The sequence below is a fragment of a genome, unplaced genomic scaffold (assembly GCF_019419815.1).
Source record: "Pyrus x bretschneideri cultivar Hongxiangsu unplaced genomic scaffold, Pyrus_bretschneideri_v1 Contig19, whole genome shotgun sequence".
Classification (NCBI taxonomy): Eukaryota; Viridiplantae; Streptophyta; class Magnoliopsida; order Rosales; family Rosaceae; genus Pyrus; species Pyrus x bretschneideri.
This window is the reverse complement of record NW_025999490.1, coordinates 5,431,670-5,449,627: the sequence shown is the minus strand read 5'-3', so window position 1 is coordinate 5,449,627 and position 17,958 is coordinate 5,431,670. Positions and strand designations below refer to the sequence as shown.

Here is a 17,958-nt window from a genome sequence, read left to right as displayed (position 1 = left end):
AAGATTACGATGCTTGCTTACAAACACTAAAATAATATGTCAAATGAGCATAAAGTTTGGAAATTTGTTGGGACTCGTTGGTTGTTCAACCCAAATTTGCATGTGATAGTTTGATGTGTCAAAAGGCATGTGACCTGCCAACCTTTATATAAGATACTCGTACATCTCAAAAGCATGAAGAATATGCCTTCATCAAACCATTCATTTTTCCTTGATGATTCTCTTTGCCATACCAAATACGCCGAACCAACTTCATAATATAACGTCACGTTTGGTGTCTGGAATCGAGGAGGGGGACTTCTATCAGGTGGATGTAGTCACGTCTCGTGTCAATGATAGAGTATCACGTTTTAGATTCTTGTTACACGATCTTATATTATTGACACAAGACGTCACAGTAACGGTGTATTCGTGTTATACAAGTTTTTCTTCTAGAATTTGGTTTAAATATAAATGCCGACTAGATTCAACCCAATTCTAGACACCAAACAAGACTTAGAGAATTGAATTTAAATTTTTCGGTCCCATTAAAGATGACCTAATTGATATGAATTATCCAATATTAATAATTCATATGCATCTACCCTTTCTTGTATAACTAGGCTTCACCATTATGCCAATTTAAGCTGAACAAGAAACTGGACTATAGCCCATCAGAAGCCCACTTTCTATTTGAAGAGGCCCAACTAGATCATTTGGAACCAACTTACATGTATTAGTAACCAACTTACGTGTTATAATCTGATTACGTAGTTTGGTTATATATTGTTGCAGTATCTGATAATGCTAAGAGATCAAATTATTAAATTAAATTTGTAAATCGAATTATATGTCACCAGTAAGAAATAAGTACGTTAAACGACACTTAATTAATAATCAAATCTTCTACAAACACATCATTTCGTTCAATTAACACATTATGATTTAGTAAATATTAATTTCGTTATTAAATATTTGATGTATAAAATGATTTAATGAATGGATCTTGTGGAGTATAAAAATTAATTCTAAACGTTGATGATGTTAGCTGATCTATGATATCTTCCATAAGTACCATTGAATTCTCATTTGTTTTATTGATATCAAAACTTTCCAACTTTCTCACAAAATGCAACTCACACAATGCAACTTCTGTATTCACAAGGGAATGGATTCGGTGAATAATAAATATACATATACATATATATTTAATACTATTATATTATATACCATTCGGTTTGGATTCGGAGACGGATACGAATGAGTGACTCCTATAAGTTAAAACCAAATCCAAAACCATAACTGAATAATATTCATAGTTTTTTCCCATATCCAAAATATACTCGATTTTTCATACCCAAATCCAATCCATTCGGACGGTTATCCACGAATATCGGGTTTAACAGTTACAATTGTCATCCGTAGGCATGTTAGACATTCCAACCAACGAGAAAAACTTGTGTGGGGCTTTACTTGCCACGGAACTTTGCTAAGTCACAATACAATCCAATCAAAATTCACTACGTGACAAGTCTTTAAATATTATCTTTTATTATTTTTCTTTAATATTTAAAACTCTCATAATTATGTTTCCTATTAATTGATATACACCATAAGATTAATTTAAGATTTCATTTTTCCTCAGATCTCCTCTCTCCCCCTTTTTCTTCCCAATTTTCTCTGCCGGCTACTTCCCCCACCCTGTGCCTTTCCTTCCTTCATAAGAATAATGGTGAAAAAATCAAACTATCTTCTCCATCTATACTGAAATGAAAATATGATATATATATATATATATATGTATGTATGTATCCTAACACAGACTTGATGTTTAACAAAATTCGTCTGTTCCTTTTTTTCTATACATATCCTAACACAGACTTGATGTTTAACAAAATTTGTCTGTTCCTTTTTTTTTTTTTCCTCTTCTCGTTCTCTCTCATTTTTCTTCCCCAGTTTTCTCTGCCGTGTGCAGTCTTCTACCCCCTCTTTATTTCCTTTCTTCATAAGAATATGGGGCAAAACAAAGTCATCTTCTCCGACTATCATGAAATGAAAAAAAAAAAAAAAAAAAAAAAAAAAAGGAAAATCCAAACACGTACTTTTTTTTTTCATTGGCCAACAGCTCGTTCTGTTTTATATATCTCTGAGTTGTGATTTGCGTAATTATGTTTCTCCTCTAAAGGATTAGAATATTTTGTAGCAAACTCTAAATACAATCTTGCATACTCACTCCATACTATCGAGTTTATCTTTTCACAATTTATTGGTTATCCTTCACTTTATTTTGGTTGAAGTACAACTATTTTGGTTGATTATCCATCTTTAACATGATGGTAGAAGTGGACGGCAAAACAAACGTACTAGAGGGAAATTTAGGAAGAAAAAGGGTTGGGGGGGGGGGGTGGGGAAAGAAAAAGATATACATCATTGGATTATAGTGCCATTCAGCAAAATTCAGTGGCAAGTAAAGCCCCACACAAGTTTTTCTCTCAACCAACATCTCAAAACACTCCAATTTTCACAATCTCAAAAAAATAAATAAAATTTCCCTACAGATATGGACATAGTTAAATTAACTAAAATGATATGCTCAATTTTTTTTTTTTTTTTTTTTTTTTTAACATAATATTATCTACATTGAGGGAAAGGAGATGAGCTTAACCTTGCAATGAGCTATCAATATTATTTACATTAAGGGAAAAGAGATGAGCTTAACCTTGCAATGAGCTATCAATAATATACTATTAGACCGTAGTATTAAGTAGCAACGATATAAGTGATTTTTGAATTTATCTACCGTAAATTATTTTAATCATTTCGCGAAAAATATGTGAACATTATTATTAAACGGCCACATCAACTACTACATGACTACCATTTTAAAGGTATTTTTTTTAAACCAACTCATCTACTTAACGAGTGTATGACAGATTTTTCACGAAAGAACTTAAATATTTACGTTAGACAAAGTTAATTAAGATTAAAATAATAGTTATGTCAATCTCATGACTCTTTCTGTTTAAAAGCCTTTAAATTAATCTGATGTTGATTACTGTGCATAAAACAAGAAAACATAATCCATCTTTTTTTTTTGGAACAAAAAACATATCCATCTTGTATTGATATTAATCTCATTACCAATCCAACACTAGCTGAACCTAAGCTCGCCGTCAAACTGCCATTTGTCGTCGCAAAATTCATTGTTTTCTCGTCGGAGATATATCAATCTCTATCAAATTCTCTTCATCGTGATCGTGATCAACCCGAAAATCCAATTCGCCTCTCTTTGAATTGCCGTCCAGAGCAATCTCGATCAGCCCTTCTCTATCATCCTCCCACCGGAAACACATCGCATCCGGCGAGTCCCACACTCCGGGCACCGAAAACCCACCATCCGACGAGCTATCCGAGTCCGACTCCGGGTAACACAGCGACAACGAAGGGTGCTTCACAAGACCCAGAACTTGGTTTCCATCCTTTCGATTCGAGTCCGGATCGTTTCCATTCGGTTCCACCTCATCTTCTTCACCTTCGTACTCTTCATAAATGACCTCCAGTGGCGCCTTCACGTTCCACTCGACGAACAAGTCTTCGAAGCACGGCTTCGGGTCGAAACCGGCTTCACCTTCGGAGTCTGTTTCAGATTGGTAGTCCAAAAATCTTTGATCTTGGTCCTCTTGCAAACTTGGGATTTGTTCTTGGACTCCATTGCAGTTTCCCCTGTTTTCTTCGCTTTCGAGCACAGAGCGATTGGTTTCCTTTTCTTTTAGCTCATCGCCTTCCGTTTCGATTCTCTGAACTGCGCCGAGGCGGAGAATCGAGACGAGGAGAAATCCGGTGATGATCAGGACCGGCGAGAAAATGATCTGGAGGAAATGGTTGGGGAAGTAGACGAGGATCAGAGCGCAGAGAGCGACAATGCTGGAAAACAGAGGGCTTGAGGAAATTGAAGCACAAAAGTTGGTCATGGTTTCGGAAAGTAGTAAGTTTGGAATGGAAGTTATGGAATTGGATTCCCAGATGATGAGACTCGCATTTTCTTCCATGAAAATATGTGGTCTTTCTTTATCAAGAGAAAGCAAAAACAAATTCCATTGGAGGTGGAAGAAGATAAAAAAGACTGAGGGAGGAGGAGGAGAGATGGATTGAGAGTGTCGGCTTTGGAAGATGATTGGGTTGTGGGGTTTTAGAGTTTTAGAGTCTTTTTTTTTTTTTTTTCTGAAAAGTGTAACATTAGGGAGATAAACTATTTAAATTAATTTTGTAAATTATATAACGTTGTTGCTCATGATCAGATTTACTATTTAACTGTTGATTAACGTGTTTATTTTTTATTAGTGATACATCACACAGTTTGCGAATTTGATCTAAATAATTGGCCTATCTAACATTACTGTTTTGGGAAAGGAATGTGAATAGGAGGAAGTTAATGTTGAGCGTTTCATATATCGCAGATAGAAGTCTTGCATTATGTCGATTTTAATTTACTATAAAGTTTGGATTCAAATGTTATGTTGGAGTAAAATATAACATTTTTCTTTTCGAATACGTCAAAAAGCTAAAACATAATTTCAATCGAAAGTGAAGCTCATGTCAGCAACAAAAGATGATATTCAAGCAAAATAATTTTTTTTTTAAGTATCGAACCACTTATATTATAATACTTAATGTACCAAGCTGTATTTATGGTACATTAAAAAATCTTTCCCTAGGAGAGGAGATGAAGTGTCATTCTACCATGTAAGTGGTAGCTTGATACGCATTTACCAAGGTGACCTTTATCCCATAAAATCTAGGGTTTGAGATCAACCTTAAAAGATGTATATAATTATTTGCATTCATGAATTTAATCTGTCACATTCACTTAATCAGTTCAGAAGGTCACCACCAATCATCCGATACATCTAACTAGTCCTTTTCCATTTTAACTATAATTGTATTTCTGTCGTATCACTTTTACATTACAAAGTAATACGACGAATTTACTAATACAATAACATGCATCGTTATTTTATTCAACGCTATATTCAAAGTTCATAAAATATTAATCATCTTGTCTAAATACTAATGACAAGTAATGGGGATGTGATGTGCCTTAAAACTAATGACAGTGCTTTGAAAGATAGGAAACCGATTCAATGCCATCCTCAAGTTATGGCCAAATGATATTGCATGTCGCTTTCTTGGCCTTAAAGTTAAATCAAAGGGGGTGTTCGTTAGATGCCATAAAGGCTGAAGCAACTTATATTGCACTGCTTGCCATCCCAATTATATGATTGGAAACCAAAGTACCATAAATTCTAATAAAATTCGTAAGGGAAACTATAATTGGTATTTCAAAACAATCGTCGTGCTCTCTCTCCAACTGAAGAGTGCAATAACTTTTTTTTGAAATACGGAGTTAGTTAACAGACTAACCGCTCTACCAATGAGCTAAAGAGTGACAATCGACTTAAGAATGCTGATTTTGGTTCAGAATTATATGAGGGTTAACACTTAGCTGATTAGTGGATAGATTTTTCAATGTGTCAAAAACACGGCCTGGTACACCAAGTAATAATACAATTGGTTGAAAACTTGAAAAAAATAATTTTTAACTAATTGTAATATGATACTTGGTGTACCAGAACTTGTTTCACGCACACTAAAACACAATAAATTCTAACAAATTTGTTAACAAAACTATTATTGGTATTTCAAAACAATCGTCAGGCACTCCTTCCAATTGAAGAATGCATATGACTTTTCTGAAATGGAGAGTTAGTTAACACCCGACCGTTTTACCAATGTGCTAAAGAGTGACAACGAAACTAAGAATCCCGACTCTCGTTCACAGAAATATGTGAGGGTTAACACATTGCCAATTAGTGGAGAGATTGCGTAATAAATACAATTGGTTGGAAAATTTAAAAAATTAATTTTCAACTAATTGTATTATGACGCTTAGTTAGTCGTGTTTTTAACACATTAAAAACGATGTCAAGGTGGTATGGTAATGGGAATCCACTTTGGTTAGAATGCATGTGCAACCGCTGGTAAAGTACTGGTGTACCCAAAATTGTTATAGTGCTGCAAAGGCTAATTGGAAAAGACAGGAGAGAATGGAGACTTCTTTTTTCGTGTTCTATAACATCTAGGTTTGATTTGACCTGAAACTTGTCAACCACTAAATCCTAACTTGACTTGGAAGAAAATAATGCAGGCGTTGTGATTGGAAGTGAAACGACATTAATATCAACCAATCAAGAGAGTTTTTAGTGTCCGAATATGTGGCGGAACATCACACGTTATTATACAATTAAAGGGATTATTGGGGAAAAAAAAAATCTCGAATGGTATAATAACATGTGGTGTACCATTCAATATCCCGAGCACAATGAAGAACCTCTCCAACTTTTACCAAAAAAAAAAAAGAACCTCTCCAACCAAAGCATGCTCCTCAGCTCTGATATTGTATGCATGTATGGGGGATTAATGGAGATACATGATATAATTGAGTGAAACAATATATGAGAGAGATGCTTACATAGTTCACGCTTGAAAATTCAATGGTTATTTTTTTACATTATAAACGATATTGTAAAGAAGATGAATATTTAAATTCGAAACACAATCCACCACTTGCATTGAGTATTGCTTTGTTCTTGAGTTCTTTAACCCAAAGCAATAATTCTTTCTCTTAGTCATTCTATGTGCTTCAAGATTGGAAACCCGATGTATTTCGAAATTTTAGAACTTTGGAATTTCCAAGTAGGTTCCAATTTTTCAATACTTTGAAAAAAAAAGTTTGGATTTGAGAATTTCAAGCCTTCCAAAGTCGAAAATTACCGGATCATAACAGGGTGAAATCAAAATTTCAATCCAATTTGCACACCTATCTAAATTCTAAACTCTAAACCAAGCTTTTAGATGCTTGAGTGTTCTTTTCAATGTCGATCACTTCTAGCTAGTTCGATGGGAAAATGAAACGACAGTGGAGCTGCTTCTGGTTGTGGCAGACAACGAATATAACGCGACCAATTCAAAGGTTGAAATCCAAATGAAATGGGCCTCTATCACATGGTTTGGGACCCTTCAATTTCAAGACCAAACAACCGCATCAGCTTTTGGCGATTCTTATTAACCACACCACTCACAAACACTTTTTGGTTGTCACAAAGCGCTTTTAGCACTTCCGCAAGCAGTGCCGGGCATGACTTAATTTTACTTAAGCATCACTATGATATCATAATGCGATTTTACGTTAATTGTTGATGAAAGAACCAAAATGCAGAGTCATATGCAACCTAGAGTTGAAAATATACAACTACCTATCTCCCTCCCTCCCTCGAAATCTTACAAGCTATCATGCTTTGCAAGAAGCAGCAGTTCATGAAACCCAATCTACCTTCTAGTTCTTCCTGTTTTGTGAATAGTCTGTCCGGAGGGGTAGCCTAAGGCGTCAAGATGATGACCGTCAAATCTTTATAGCTGTCAGTAGTATTACCCCGGCCTAGGAGGGTAATGGCCTCCATGATATGAAGTGTTAACAGGAGGAAGATGTCCATACTGAGGACCAGGAGCTGGAGTTCCATACGGTAAGCCTGAATCACAGCCAATCACACAATGAGCATAGTATAAAGCATCTAAAGATACACGTAACGATAATTTACAATGAAGTTACCTCCATGTGCAGGTGGGGAAGGATTGGGAAGAAATGTAGGTGCTATTGGAGCCCAGGGAGCAGCACTTCTGGGATCTCCAGCACCACCAAGATGTCCGTAAGCATTGCCTGTGAAAGAAGTTGTTGCACTGCCTACTGGATAAGCTCCACTGGTACTACTACCGTAGGGGTTAGTTGGGGCACCTGGTCGTCCATAACTCTGGTAATGATCTGTAACTCCCCTAGGAACACCACTGTAACTGCCCGAGTAGCCATAATAAGTTCCAGAAGGGTTAACAGCCCTTGCAGCAGGCGAAGGAATAGGATATGGCTGCACCACGGTCATCCTAGGTGCAGGCGGAGGAATTGGCGGCACAAGACTTTGCCCATAATTTGGTGAGAACGTAGGAACAGAGCTTCCAACAGAATACGTATTAGAGTTATTGCTTGCGAGTGACCGCTTCATCTCATCCAAATATCTCTGTGACTCTTCCCTGTTGAGTTCTACAAACATAGCCTTATAGAAGAAAACAAGAATTAGCCACAACACAAATAGAACAATCAAAGTGTGCTGTTTGTCAGTAATTTACCTCGTCGAAGTACTCATCTGAACCACGCATATCCTTGCTGACAGGAAAAACAAAACTGGCTGCCAAAAATATAACACGCCTCTTAAATACAACAACATGATAAACATTAGAAGAACAAAGATGGTGGAGGATCCATTACCTAACATATTATTTACTGCTTCAACAGGGACCTCCTTTCCCATTTCTTCCATTATTTTCTTGGAACGAACACTCAGCACTTCGGGGCTTGGGAACACCACAACAGCAATCTGGAATTGAAAATTAAAACACAAAATTACCCATATGGTTAAGTAAGCTGAATACAAATCTTTCCATATAAATTTACACACGTAGCTTACCTTCCGGAAGAAAACAAATGGCTTAAGTTTACGTTTACGAGCACTCTTGTATACATTTGTCTGATCAATTATGTAATTGCGAGGTGTGGTGGCTGCTCTGGATAAAAGGACATTAAAAATATCAGGTCGCTCGATTCATCAGGCGATCAAATCGTTCCCCATAACTGTTCTTGCGCAAAAGCCCTGGCACCTGCACACAGTTTCACACTCTGCAATTAAATACTGGTCGATAAAACAAACACCACTAGAAGCTCTCTAGTGAGTGCACTAGAATGGCGAAAACAAAATAAAACAAGAACATTAAACAATCGCACACACCTTCATTTGATCGAGAATTAAATTTGTCCCAAGCAAAATATAACGCTTCTCAGGATGCTGCTTCACCCATTTCTCTGCCCAAGTAGTCTTTCCAGATGCAGGCAAACCCACCATCATAACCACTTCACAAGCCCTCGGGTCCGAAAAAAGCAGGTCCCATCACTGCATTTCCATCCTCAAGTGCACATGCCCAAGGCTTAAAACCCTCTTCAGCAACAAGTCCATCTTCAACACTGAACTGCAACTCCACGACCACATTTTTCAACAAAACATGAGGGAAAAACCCCCGACTCCCCAACCGCATCATCCCCTCTCGAAATTCCGAGTCGGCATAGATGCTGCTGATCAGGTTTAGTATCCTCCATGTCCACCGATTGAAAAGACACGATCTTGCAGCCGAAACAGTACTTCCCTCCATTAATCCCCATATTCGCTCGAGCTCCGGACCAGCAATAAGCAAAGCCCTGATCGCAAAGTGCAGATCCTCGACGCTCATTGCCCTCGATTACAAAATCTTACCACCAAAAAAAATAAAAAAACCAATTCAATTCATCAATCGCAGCAATTAAATTTTCAGCGTTTAGGGTAATGACAGAGGAAAATTCAAATTCAAAACACCCAGGGCACAGTCGGCGCGATTGAGCACTAAGCGCTGCTTCCGGTTTACGGGTTCTGAGGACGACGAGCAGGACGAAACGTCGTCGCCGGCGACCCTGGCCTTCTTCAGGGCCTCCTGCGGTTCGTCTTCACTGGGAGAAGCTTCGCGTTTCGCTGAGGCCATTAGAGAGAGTACAGAAAAGAAACGGTACGGATATATGAGAGAGATAAAACGCGCGAAACGAAGACGGTTATGTCAGATTTTTGGCTAATTGGCGTTGTATTTATAGGTGTCAGAATTTGTATTTTGGGTTGAATAATGGCGGTGGAAATTTTCTGGGCCTAAGATTTGAAACACTTAAAATTTTGGGCTTTGTAAAATGGGCTGCATATATGGGCCTTCCATTTGTATTTGTATCGCGGACTTCTTTCGTTTTGTTTTTTTTTTTTAAATTAGTTTTTTTTCTCTTGGTTCGATATTTCTTTTTAGGTGATAATGGTTACGGATATTATCACTACTCGAAGTTTAAATATCTATTTCCCACCTTTCCTCCTTGCTCACTAATATTATACTTTTTTTACTTTAACTATAAAAACAAAATAATGTTTGTACAAACTCCATGGAGCAACTACATAAGAATCAACCTAAACTTGTCTATGATCAACCCGACTTAAAACCCGATTGGCTAGTGAGAATTTCATCAAAATCATCCTGACTCTATTTGCCATCAACCTAATCATTTATTGAGTTGAGTTAGATTGACGTTGTACCCACTCATGTAAACCCAAACGCCTAATTTGTAGCCCAAAATTGCTTAGAACATTATTGATCAAATTCACATTTTAAAAGCTACGTGTAAATTTGAGATGAGAATTGATTAACAAGGTGACAGAGTTGAAAAACAAAGCGACTCTGTTTAATTTAACGTCACCTGCTCAACTTAAATTTTCTTACAACGCACTTAATCATTTTAATGTCTTATTTACTCACAAGTCTACGCTACGAGACTTTACATACAGTATTTAATAATTGTGTGACTCCGTTAGCACGTCATTGCACACGTTGAAGCTTCCCTTCTTGTTGCCCATATTCGGATGCTTTTCTTACGAACTCTAAAAGGAAATGCAAGTCATAGCAATTAAAACAAGATATTTTATCGGAAAGCGTTATGAAGACATTTGAACCAAACCAGCCTTACTTTCATTGGAAGAATGATTTAATTAGAACAGCTAAAATTTAGGCAATGTCCACATACACTCCGTACAGCCGATATAGTAAATTCCCAGTTCCCATCAATTGCTCTAAATAACATCCGCCCACCGATGATGTCCCAATTCCCAAAATTTGATTATACCGTCGTCATCAAATTCATATTTTAAAAGTTACGTTGAATCTGACGGTTAAAAATTAAAATAAATATGAAAAACGTAAACAAGTGTGAAGAATAGTCCAACCTTTTATAAACTCATACAAGGTCTCTTCTTTAATCAATGTAGAACTTATTCTCAACACACTCCTCTCACGTGTGACGAATTTTCAAGCCTAACATGTGAACAACACAACAGGATGACGTGAAATACATGTGTCCATTTGATTTCACACGTAAAACAACATGTTCTGATACTATAAAAAAAATTGAAATTCCACTGTAAAACCAATATTTATGAAATAAGAAAGAACAAGTACATGAAAACATCATTTCATTTCATAAAAAACACGAATGTTGTACACATTCTACATTCATTATCCGAGTGGGAAGGGCACAAGATTAGCCCTTAACAAACAACTTGTGAATAGTGGAATCTCTCTCTCTCTCTCTCTTCAAAACATGTACAAAAAGAGATGAACGAGCAAGTTTATGGTCTTCAATGATAGCTTTGAAGAAACTGCTTGCGACAATATATTTCTCTGTTATGCACATACTCTGCTGCTTTCTATCTTTACCTAATCGACGAAAACTATGAAATCACAAGTATGAGTTTGTATTTACAGTACCCACATTGCATATTTGCAGACTCACTCATCGTCTTCCTCCATGAACAGCCCTTTTCGAGTCCCCTGCTCCTGCTCCTCCTCCTCCTCGTCCCACGAGGCAAACAAGTTCACAGACAACCCAGCAAGCTTCTTCCCGTTAGGCAACTTCCTGTGCATCTGCCTCCACTGTTTCGGAGCATTCGGAGCTTCAATGTCGTCCAGGCAGCAGTTGGAATCTGAGAAATCGATGGCGGTTCGGAAAGCTGGGGTTTTCGAAGGCGTGCTGTAAGCGAAATGACATTGCTTAGCAATCAGAGTCTGCGATCGCACAGTAGGAAAGATCAAAATCAATGCCAGTTGCTAAAACAAATAAAAATCAATTACTCAAGTTAATTGAACTGATTAGACTCACCACTTCTCTAATTGCTTTCGATACATGGAAAAGCTGCTTCAAATCATCGTGATCGACTCCACACACAATCTTCAACTGCAATGCACAAAAATAGTAACATGATTAGCAACGAATTAAATCGAAATCGATTTTGCATTGATTTTGCAATCGAAAAAATTGAGAATTTGGGGCTAACCAGAATCTCCTGAGGCAAAGCTTCTAGAGCGGAGGAGGCGGCAGTTTCCGACTCCCAAATCATCTCCCCACTCCGCTGCTTCTTCAATGGAGTCTTGGGATACAAATCAGCCGGCGAATCCTCCTCGCCATTGTTAGAAATCCCAATCCTCTTCCTCCCCAAAGCTCGCGTGTACTTCACAAACCCTAACTCCATCGTCCCCTCCGCCTCCGCCGTCACTCCGCCGGCGCCGCGCTTGGATGTCAAGCAACTCTTGCACTTCCTTCCCAACGCCATTTTGCTCCAATCAATCAGTAATCTCTAAATCCAAAAACAAAAATCGAATCAGACAACAAACAACAGTAAAAAACAAGAAAAAAGCAGAATCTATTGAAACCAGATTCTGAAAATTTCTAAAATCTAGAGAAAGTGAAAATCCAAAAGCAAATAGAGTAAGAAACCTTGCGTTAGATTCGAGCCTTGTTCACACTATCTCTTTCTCTCTCTAGACTTTCTCTCTCTTCTGTGTGTATTTGCCGTGGAATGGAAACAGAGAAACCGATTTTTCCACCAGTAGAAGGAGGCTTTTGGATTTTATACACGGAGCGAAAAGATTATTTTTTTATTATTTTTTTTAAAAAGCGAAAACTGGTAAATTCTACGCGGTTCGCGGAATCGACTCGAACTTTCTGTGAAAAGTATCTCGGGTTCCTCTAATTTATCCTTTTGGGCAGTTAAAAAAAAATTGAAAAAATAGGAGGGTAAGCAAAACTAGCCGTTGAGCGGACACGCGGCGGAGGGAGAGCGCAGGTAGGAAGCTGCACCGGTGCCGCCGTGGGTGATGACATGGCTATGTGGTCGGTCCGAGTCGGCTGTGTCGGTAGCTTTCTTAGCACGTTGGGTTGGGGTTAAAATAAAGTGACAGTCTCATGATCTCATCTGGTGGTGGAGTTTTCTTGACTCGTTTGTGGCGTGACATGTGTGTGTATGATGTCGATGGACGGTGAGGATTTTATGTTTTTCTAATTTATGACTGGTGGTGGGCGTCGTTTGACTGAGGATTATAGATCTGTTGGCTGACGGCTGTTGCATTAGCAGCAGCAACACGTACACGTCAAAACCGTGGACGCGTCAAATACGAAAAGCATGTATAGTTATTAGTTGCAACTTGCAAGAGGTTCATACTTATCCCTTGACTTAAGATTTTGTTTTTAACCCAATATTTTCCTTTGCGAACATTCGTAGATGGATCATGGTGTCGCTTGATCAAGACTTTAACGAATTTTGTCGTTTCGTATCGTTTTAACTGGTCATGCAAGAAATGGTCATTAAGATATGATAAATGACATCTTTTTTAGTTCTTAACGAATGAAATGATATCAACTTAACTTGTTAATAAGTAAATCAGAAATTTGTTATTTTCATGTCATTTCGTATCGAGTTAAGAACTCGTTTAGATAAAAAGAAATGCATATGAATTTAAAAATCATTAGTTTTTAAATCGCAATCATTGTGTCATGAGGAGTGTTTGAGTTAGAAGTAACTAGCAAGATTTGAGGAGGCCAAAAAAGTCGGGAGCTAGCAAAAAAGCATGTCATTTTCCGTCGAAGACAAAAAAGCCACAAGGGAACAACAATTAGTCTTACATTTGGTAAATTTGAGAAATCAGAAACTAGATTTGAGGTCGGTGTTCCATTGAGTAGTTACAAGGTAGCTTAGTGGTTAGGGATAAATTTCATACCCGTATTCCATAAAGCACGTTATAATTTAATTTTTGACGCTTGTAAATCATATGATGATAGCCAAGAGAGATTGAAATGTTAGTATGTAGATTGTCGTAGCAAAATCACAAGCTGATTCTTTTTTTTTTTATAGAAAAAAAACTGTATCACATAACAAAAGTATGTATTAGATAAATAAATAAATAAAAACTTATTTTTTGAAACGCTCACTAAAACTCACTTCAATCTCACTTTTCTCGTGAAATTAGAAGACGAAAAAAAATGTAAAAAAATTGAGGATTTGTAAAACGCGTCGTTTCCCGTATACCATAAAAATTGAGCTCAAATATTTGGGTTGTACTTTAACAAGTCGATGCATGAAGTCATTTCCTATTGAATGATCGTGTTCATAACCTTCTAATTCAATTCATGTACAACAATTAGTCAAATGATGCACACATCTCCATCGATCTTTCCATAACGAAGTCTCGCCATGGCTGTTTGTCTAGGGATGCTGGTCAAGGTTGTGGCTGTTATAATCATCGCCGTCCATTGCACCATCATTCTCCACCATTGAAGCAACAGAGAAGCTCCACACGGAAGCACAATTTTCGTCAGCTGCATATCACGGGACAATTAACCTTCTATTAGTACCGTGAATCACTGACCCTTTCTTATGTTATCCAGTGAAAATTATGCACGCAGCTCAGATAAACCGGCTTAGGAGCTAATGACAAACTTCATTCTTTTAACAAGTGATACATTTAGTTTCATGCCATCTGAAGGGCCTGAGAAGATTGGGGGACATAACACCACGACAAGATCAACGGAAAAAGGACAAGATGTAGATTGGGAAAAAAAGAGTGGAGAAAATGACACGAACAGAAACAAACATGATTTATGTAGGAGACTAAAATTGGAAGGATATACAATGTGATTTGTCAGAAGTATCTCCGAAAACCATTAGGGTTATAGGATGTACCACTCAGATGCAATTCGTCATTGCCATCATCAGGATCAACAAATCTTCGATGCCCTGAAGAAGTGGTAGCCATTGGCAGAAAGGGATGAAAGGAGAATCCGTTAACAGTATCTGTGTGGCGTATAGAACAGAAGAATGAGTCAGCAAAGAAGAGACTAAGGTATATTGCAGTAGCACTTTTAACGTTTTTTATAGGATATGAAATGAATTACCCAATGCCGCTTGGAAGCCTGATACCCATTGGCCAGTTTGCAGATCATAGATATGCACAACACCATCCTAAAACACATATGCACGATTAAATAATTGTTTCATTACATTCGAAGCAGGGTTTGGAGTTTTGACTTGGTTTGTGGCTTCATATTTGGACATTGAAACATAATTCAAAGGTAAGATGGTACCTGACCACCTGTACAAAGATGGCGTCCAAGTGGCTCAATATCAAACAAAATCCGTTGGTTGGTATCTTCCGATGACCTATATAACCTGATTCCATGGCCAAATAAAGTAGCGTGACCAGAAGAGACCTCCAATGTACAAAAGACTAGATAGTTTTCTAAATTAGAGAAGGAAAGAAAAAATATCTTACTTGTACACAACATCAACCGCTTTGCGTATATCCCAGCATAATATATAAGGATCCTTCAAGTAATTTATGGAAGCCAAAGTCAATCACATTTAGAATCGAAAGCAAGAGCACAAATGCAAATATGACACACACACACATATATATATAACTGGTTTACTGTATATCCATTAAATAACCGAATACCAGAAAAAATTAAAAATAAAAGACAAACCAAAAACGATGGAGCATGTAAACGCATTTTACCTTTCTGCCTCCAGTATATAAATAATTTCCATCCCTTGAAAACTGGACCTGAAAGCAAAAGCTTCAATTCATCTGTTGAAGTTATGATCGAAGTGAAATGAACAATAAGAAACGATAACTTACATGTGTAATCCCACCTTCATGGCCATGCAATACATACAAGGGTTCCATATTATCTTCTCTATATACTGCAGCAGTCTTGCTATAAGAACCTATAGCAAGCATTCCACTATGGGTTGGACAAAAAGTCATTGCGGACATAATACCTGTCCACAATAAAAATGTTGAGAAACATTGAGCACTTGCACATCTTCTTAATTTATCATCAGAATTCAGAGATAAACTGATAACATGTACCTGTTTGGCCTTCTTTGTTTCCTTGAAGGGTCGAATATTGTTCAAAATCCCTACCAGGGTTGTGTAAATCAAACACCCGAACAGATTTGTTGTATCCAGCAAAAATCCTACAAAACAACTGAAGTCACATAAAAACAAAGTAGAAAACATGCAATTGAATAATATAAGCTTTGAAAAGGAAAGGAAAGGAATATTGCTTACCTTGTTCCAGTAGGATTAAAGGCAATTGAAAAAGCAGCTGTGATTTCATCCACGGCATCATAAGCACGATAAGTGCAACGTAGCTGCAGTTTCAGCCCAAGACCAATGGTGTAAATAAGACATTAACCCAAAAAATACATATAAGAGCTGTGTATAGTGTACACATGGGAAAAGAGTGATCTAGATTTGCAATAATGAGCCAGCACCTGTCCAGAAGAAGCATCCCAAAGATGAATTGGATGGTCACGAGATGTAGTTGCAAAAACACAGGTAATTGGGTCTGCAACGTCGTAGAAAATTCCAAATCAAGCTTTAGCTTACAGAATCATATCAGCCACTCTAAAGTAAATATCCTGAATATCAAGTTCAGGTTCTCATCGTCACAATAAAGAATAAACTTAACAAATTGTCCCTCTTAGAAGAGTTACAAAAGTACCTGAAGCAGACATGTACGGGTACCAACAGAAGTCGTATACAGACTCTCCCTCGTTCACAACAAGGTTTGCAGCGTACGAATCTGCTGCTCAAGAGTACAAACATATAAAGACTAAAAAGATGATTACTCTTACATGCAAATACAAAATCAATCACACATAGCTCATCCCCGAAAAATTTCGCTCAAACAATACCAAACAAAAACTTTCAGTAACAAGTCTTCTTTTGGCAGATTGGCATACAATAAACTCCAAAGCAAATATATTTCGGGGCGAGAACTTACCTTCATCAGCAGCTACAGAACACTCATTAGCATTCTCACTCCCATAATCTGGTCTGATAAAAACGAAGCAAGAGTAGAGTTAGCAAACACCACCGCCAGCGATTTGCGAAAAGCTTGGTTTTTGATATGCATTTTGAGTACTGAAGGTCAGAAACAAAATCCCCAAATTGTAACCCAAATCAAATGGTAGTGCTTTACTCAAAAACCCATACAAAAATAACACAAAAGCCGTCAATCAATGAGAACTTACAATGCGAAAACACGAAGCGTGTTGTCCTCGGAACAGGTAAGAAAGCACGACCCATCCGGCGACCTACGCCAAAAAAATTAAAACCCCAAATAAAAAGACAACAAATTTATGAAAAAAAAATGATGGGAAAGTAAGGGGGATGCAAAAGGAATTACCATTTGACGCCCTTGAGAAAGTTGTTCGGAATTGGGGAAGTTCGGAACTGGTGGCGGAAATGGAAGGCTCTGTGCGGATGAACATCGAACCGTATCGCCGGCCAAGAGTAGTCTTCTTGCTGTTGATGAGTTGGGTTTTCTGTAATTTCCGTATCTGGAGAGGGCGAATTGGGTTGGTACTGCTGCCGCTCTTCTTCTTCGGCCATCGTTCAAGCTATTGAGGCTTGCTGATCAGCTATGAGTGAGAGCTTGCTGGGTTTGGGTATTACCGCCAAAAATAGGGAATGCTGCTTCAGGTTTTTTTTTTTTTTTTTTTTTTAAATTTATTTGAGTACATCCAATTCGTCAAGATTCGAATCTAAAACATCTTCCTTACAAGTGAAGATGAATACTACCAAATAATAGTAGCAATGCTCCTTCAATTTTAAGCAAAAGAATTTACCTTGAGGGCACATTTACGTAACCGTAATCAAAATAGAGGAATTGAATTGAGGAGTCAGAATTAGATTTTTAGTGAAACTGTTTACTTAAATATTCTGAAATCGAAATAAAAATGAAACAAAATTCATATAATTTGTTTACCAATTCACCTGAATCGGAATGAAAATTAATATGATTACTAAAATACCCTTAATCTAAATAATAGAAAAATTCATAACTTTTTAATACAATTTCATACACACATAAATACATATACAGTTTTATTAAAATACTAACAATTCCTGTTGGAAAAT

At 37.3% G+C, this 17,958-nt stretch overlaps 3 protein-coding genes and 1 pseudogene across 4 annotated transcripts; all 4 read right to left on the bottom strand.

The window, feature by feature from the left end:
* Positions 1-2,994: 2,994 nt before the first annotated feature.
* LOC125476477 lies at positions 2,995-4,108 on the bottom strand. The gene has a single exon (XM_048582665.1). The coding sequence runs from the start codon at positions 4,026-4,028 to the stop codon at positions 3,180-3,182; it is 849 nt and encodes a 282-aa protein (XP_048438622.1). The 5' UTR covers positions 4,029-4,108; the 3' UTR covers positions 2,995-3,179.
* A 3,347-nt stretch (positions 4,109-7,455) lies between these two features.
* On the bottom strand, positions 7,456-10,273 carry LOC103944248 (annotated as a pseudogene).
* Positions 10,274-11,151: 878 nt separating this feature from the next.
* LOC103964350 (F-box protein At1g61340) lies at positions 11,152-12,628 on the bottom strand. The gene is made up of 4 exons (XM_009377320.3): positions 12,470-12,628; positions 12,030-12,329; positions 11,855-11,929; positions 11,152-11,760 (listed from the first exon to the last, which is right to left on the bottom strand). Exons 2-4 carry the CDS (start codon positions 12,303-12,305, stop codon positions 11,485-11,487), a joined length of 627 nt encoding a protein of 208 aa, XP_009375595.2. The 5' UTR covers positions 12,306-12,329; positions 12,470-12,628; the 3' UTR covers positions 11,152-11,484.
* A 1,401-nt stretch (positions 12,629-14,029) lies between these two features.
* Positions 14,030-17,526, bottom strand: LOC103964452 (telomerase Cajal body protein 1). 2 transcript variants are annotated; one of them, XM_048582365.1, is made up of 14 exons: positions 17,225-17,526; positions 17,070-17,132; positions 16,820-16,872; positions 16,538-16,621; positions 16,308-16,381; positions 16,102-16,184; positions 15,901-16,007; positions 15,667-15,809; positions 15,544-15,591; positions 15,301-15,353; positions 15,113-15,197; positions 14,924-14,990; positions 14,712-14,822; positions 14,030-14,347 (listed from the first exon to the last, which is right to left on the bottom strand). In XM_048582365.1, the coding sequence occupies exons 1-14, from the start codon at positions 17,428-17,430 to the stop codon at positions 14,235-14,237; spliced, it is 1,290 nt and encodes a 429-aa protein (XP_048438322.1). In that variant the 5' UTR covers positions 17,431-17,526; the 3' UTR covers positions 14,030-14,234. The 2 variants fall into 2 exon arrangements, with proteins under 2 accessions (XP_048438322.1, XP_009375760.2); XM_009377485.3 differs by having other exon boundaries at positions 16,538-16,618; positions 17,225-17,524.
* Positions 17,527-17,958: the final 432 nt, after the last annotated feature.

What these genes read in the sequence shown, in the direction of transcription:
- LOC125476477 (XM_048582665.1), bottom strand. Translation starts at nt 4,028, where the DNA reads ATGGAAGAAAATGCGAGTCTCATCATCTGGGAATCCAATTCCATAACT.
- LOC103964350 (XM_009377320.3), bottom strand. Translation starts at nt 12,305, where the DNA reads ATGGCGTTGGGAAGGAAGTGCAAGAGTTGCTTGACATCCAAGCGCGGC. An exon ending in CTTTGCCTCAGGAGATTCTG is followed by an intron (nt 11,930 to 12,029) that starts GTTAGCCCCAAA and finishes TGTGCATTGCAG; the next exon opens with TTGAAGATTGTGTGTGGAGT. An exon ending in CGAAAGCAATTAGAGAAGTG is followed by an intron (nt 11,761 to 11,854) that starts GTGAGTCTAATC and finishes GTGCGATCGCAG; the next exon opens with ACTCTGATTGCTAAGCAATG.
- LOC103964452 (XM_048582365.1), bottom strand. Translation starts at nt 17,430, where the DNA reads ATGGCCGAAGAAGAAGAGCGGCAGCAGTACCAACCCAATTCGCCCTCT. An exon ending in TTTAATCCTACTGGAACAAG is followed by an intron (nt 16,008 to 16,101) that starts GTAAGCAATATT and finishes GTTGTTTTGTAG; the next exon opens with GATTTTTGCTGGATACAACA. An exon ending in ATCTTTGTACAGGTGGTCAG is followed by an intron (nt 14,991 to 15,112) that starts GTACCATCTTAC and finishes TATGTGTTTTAG; the next exon opens with GATGGTGTTGTGCATATCTA.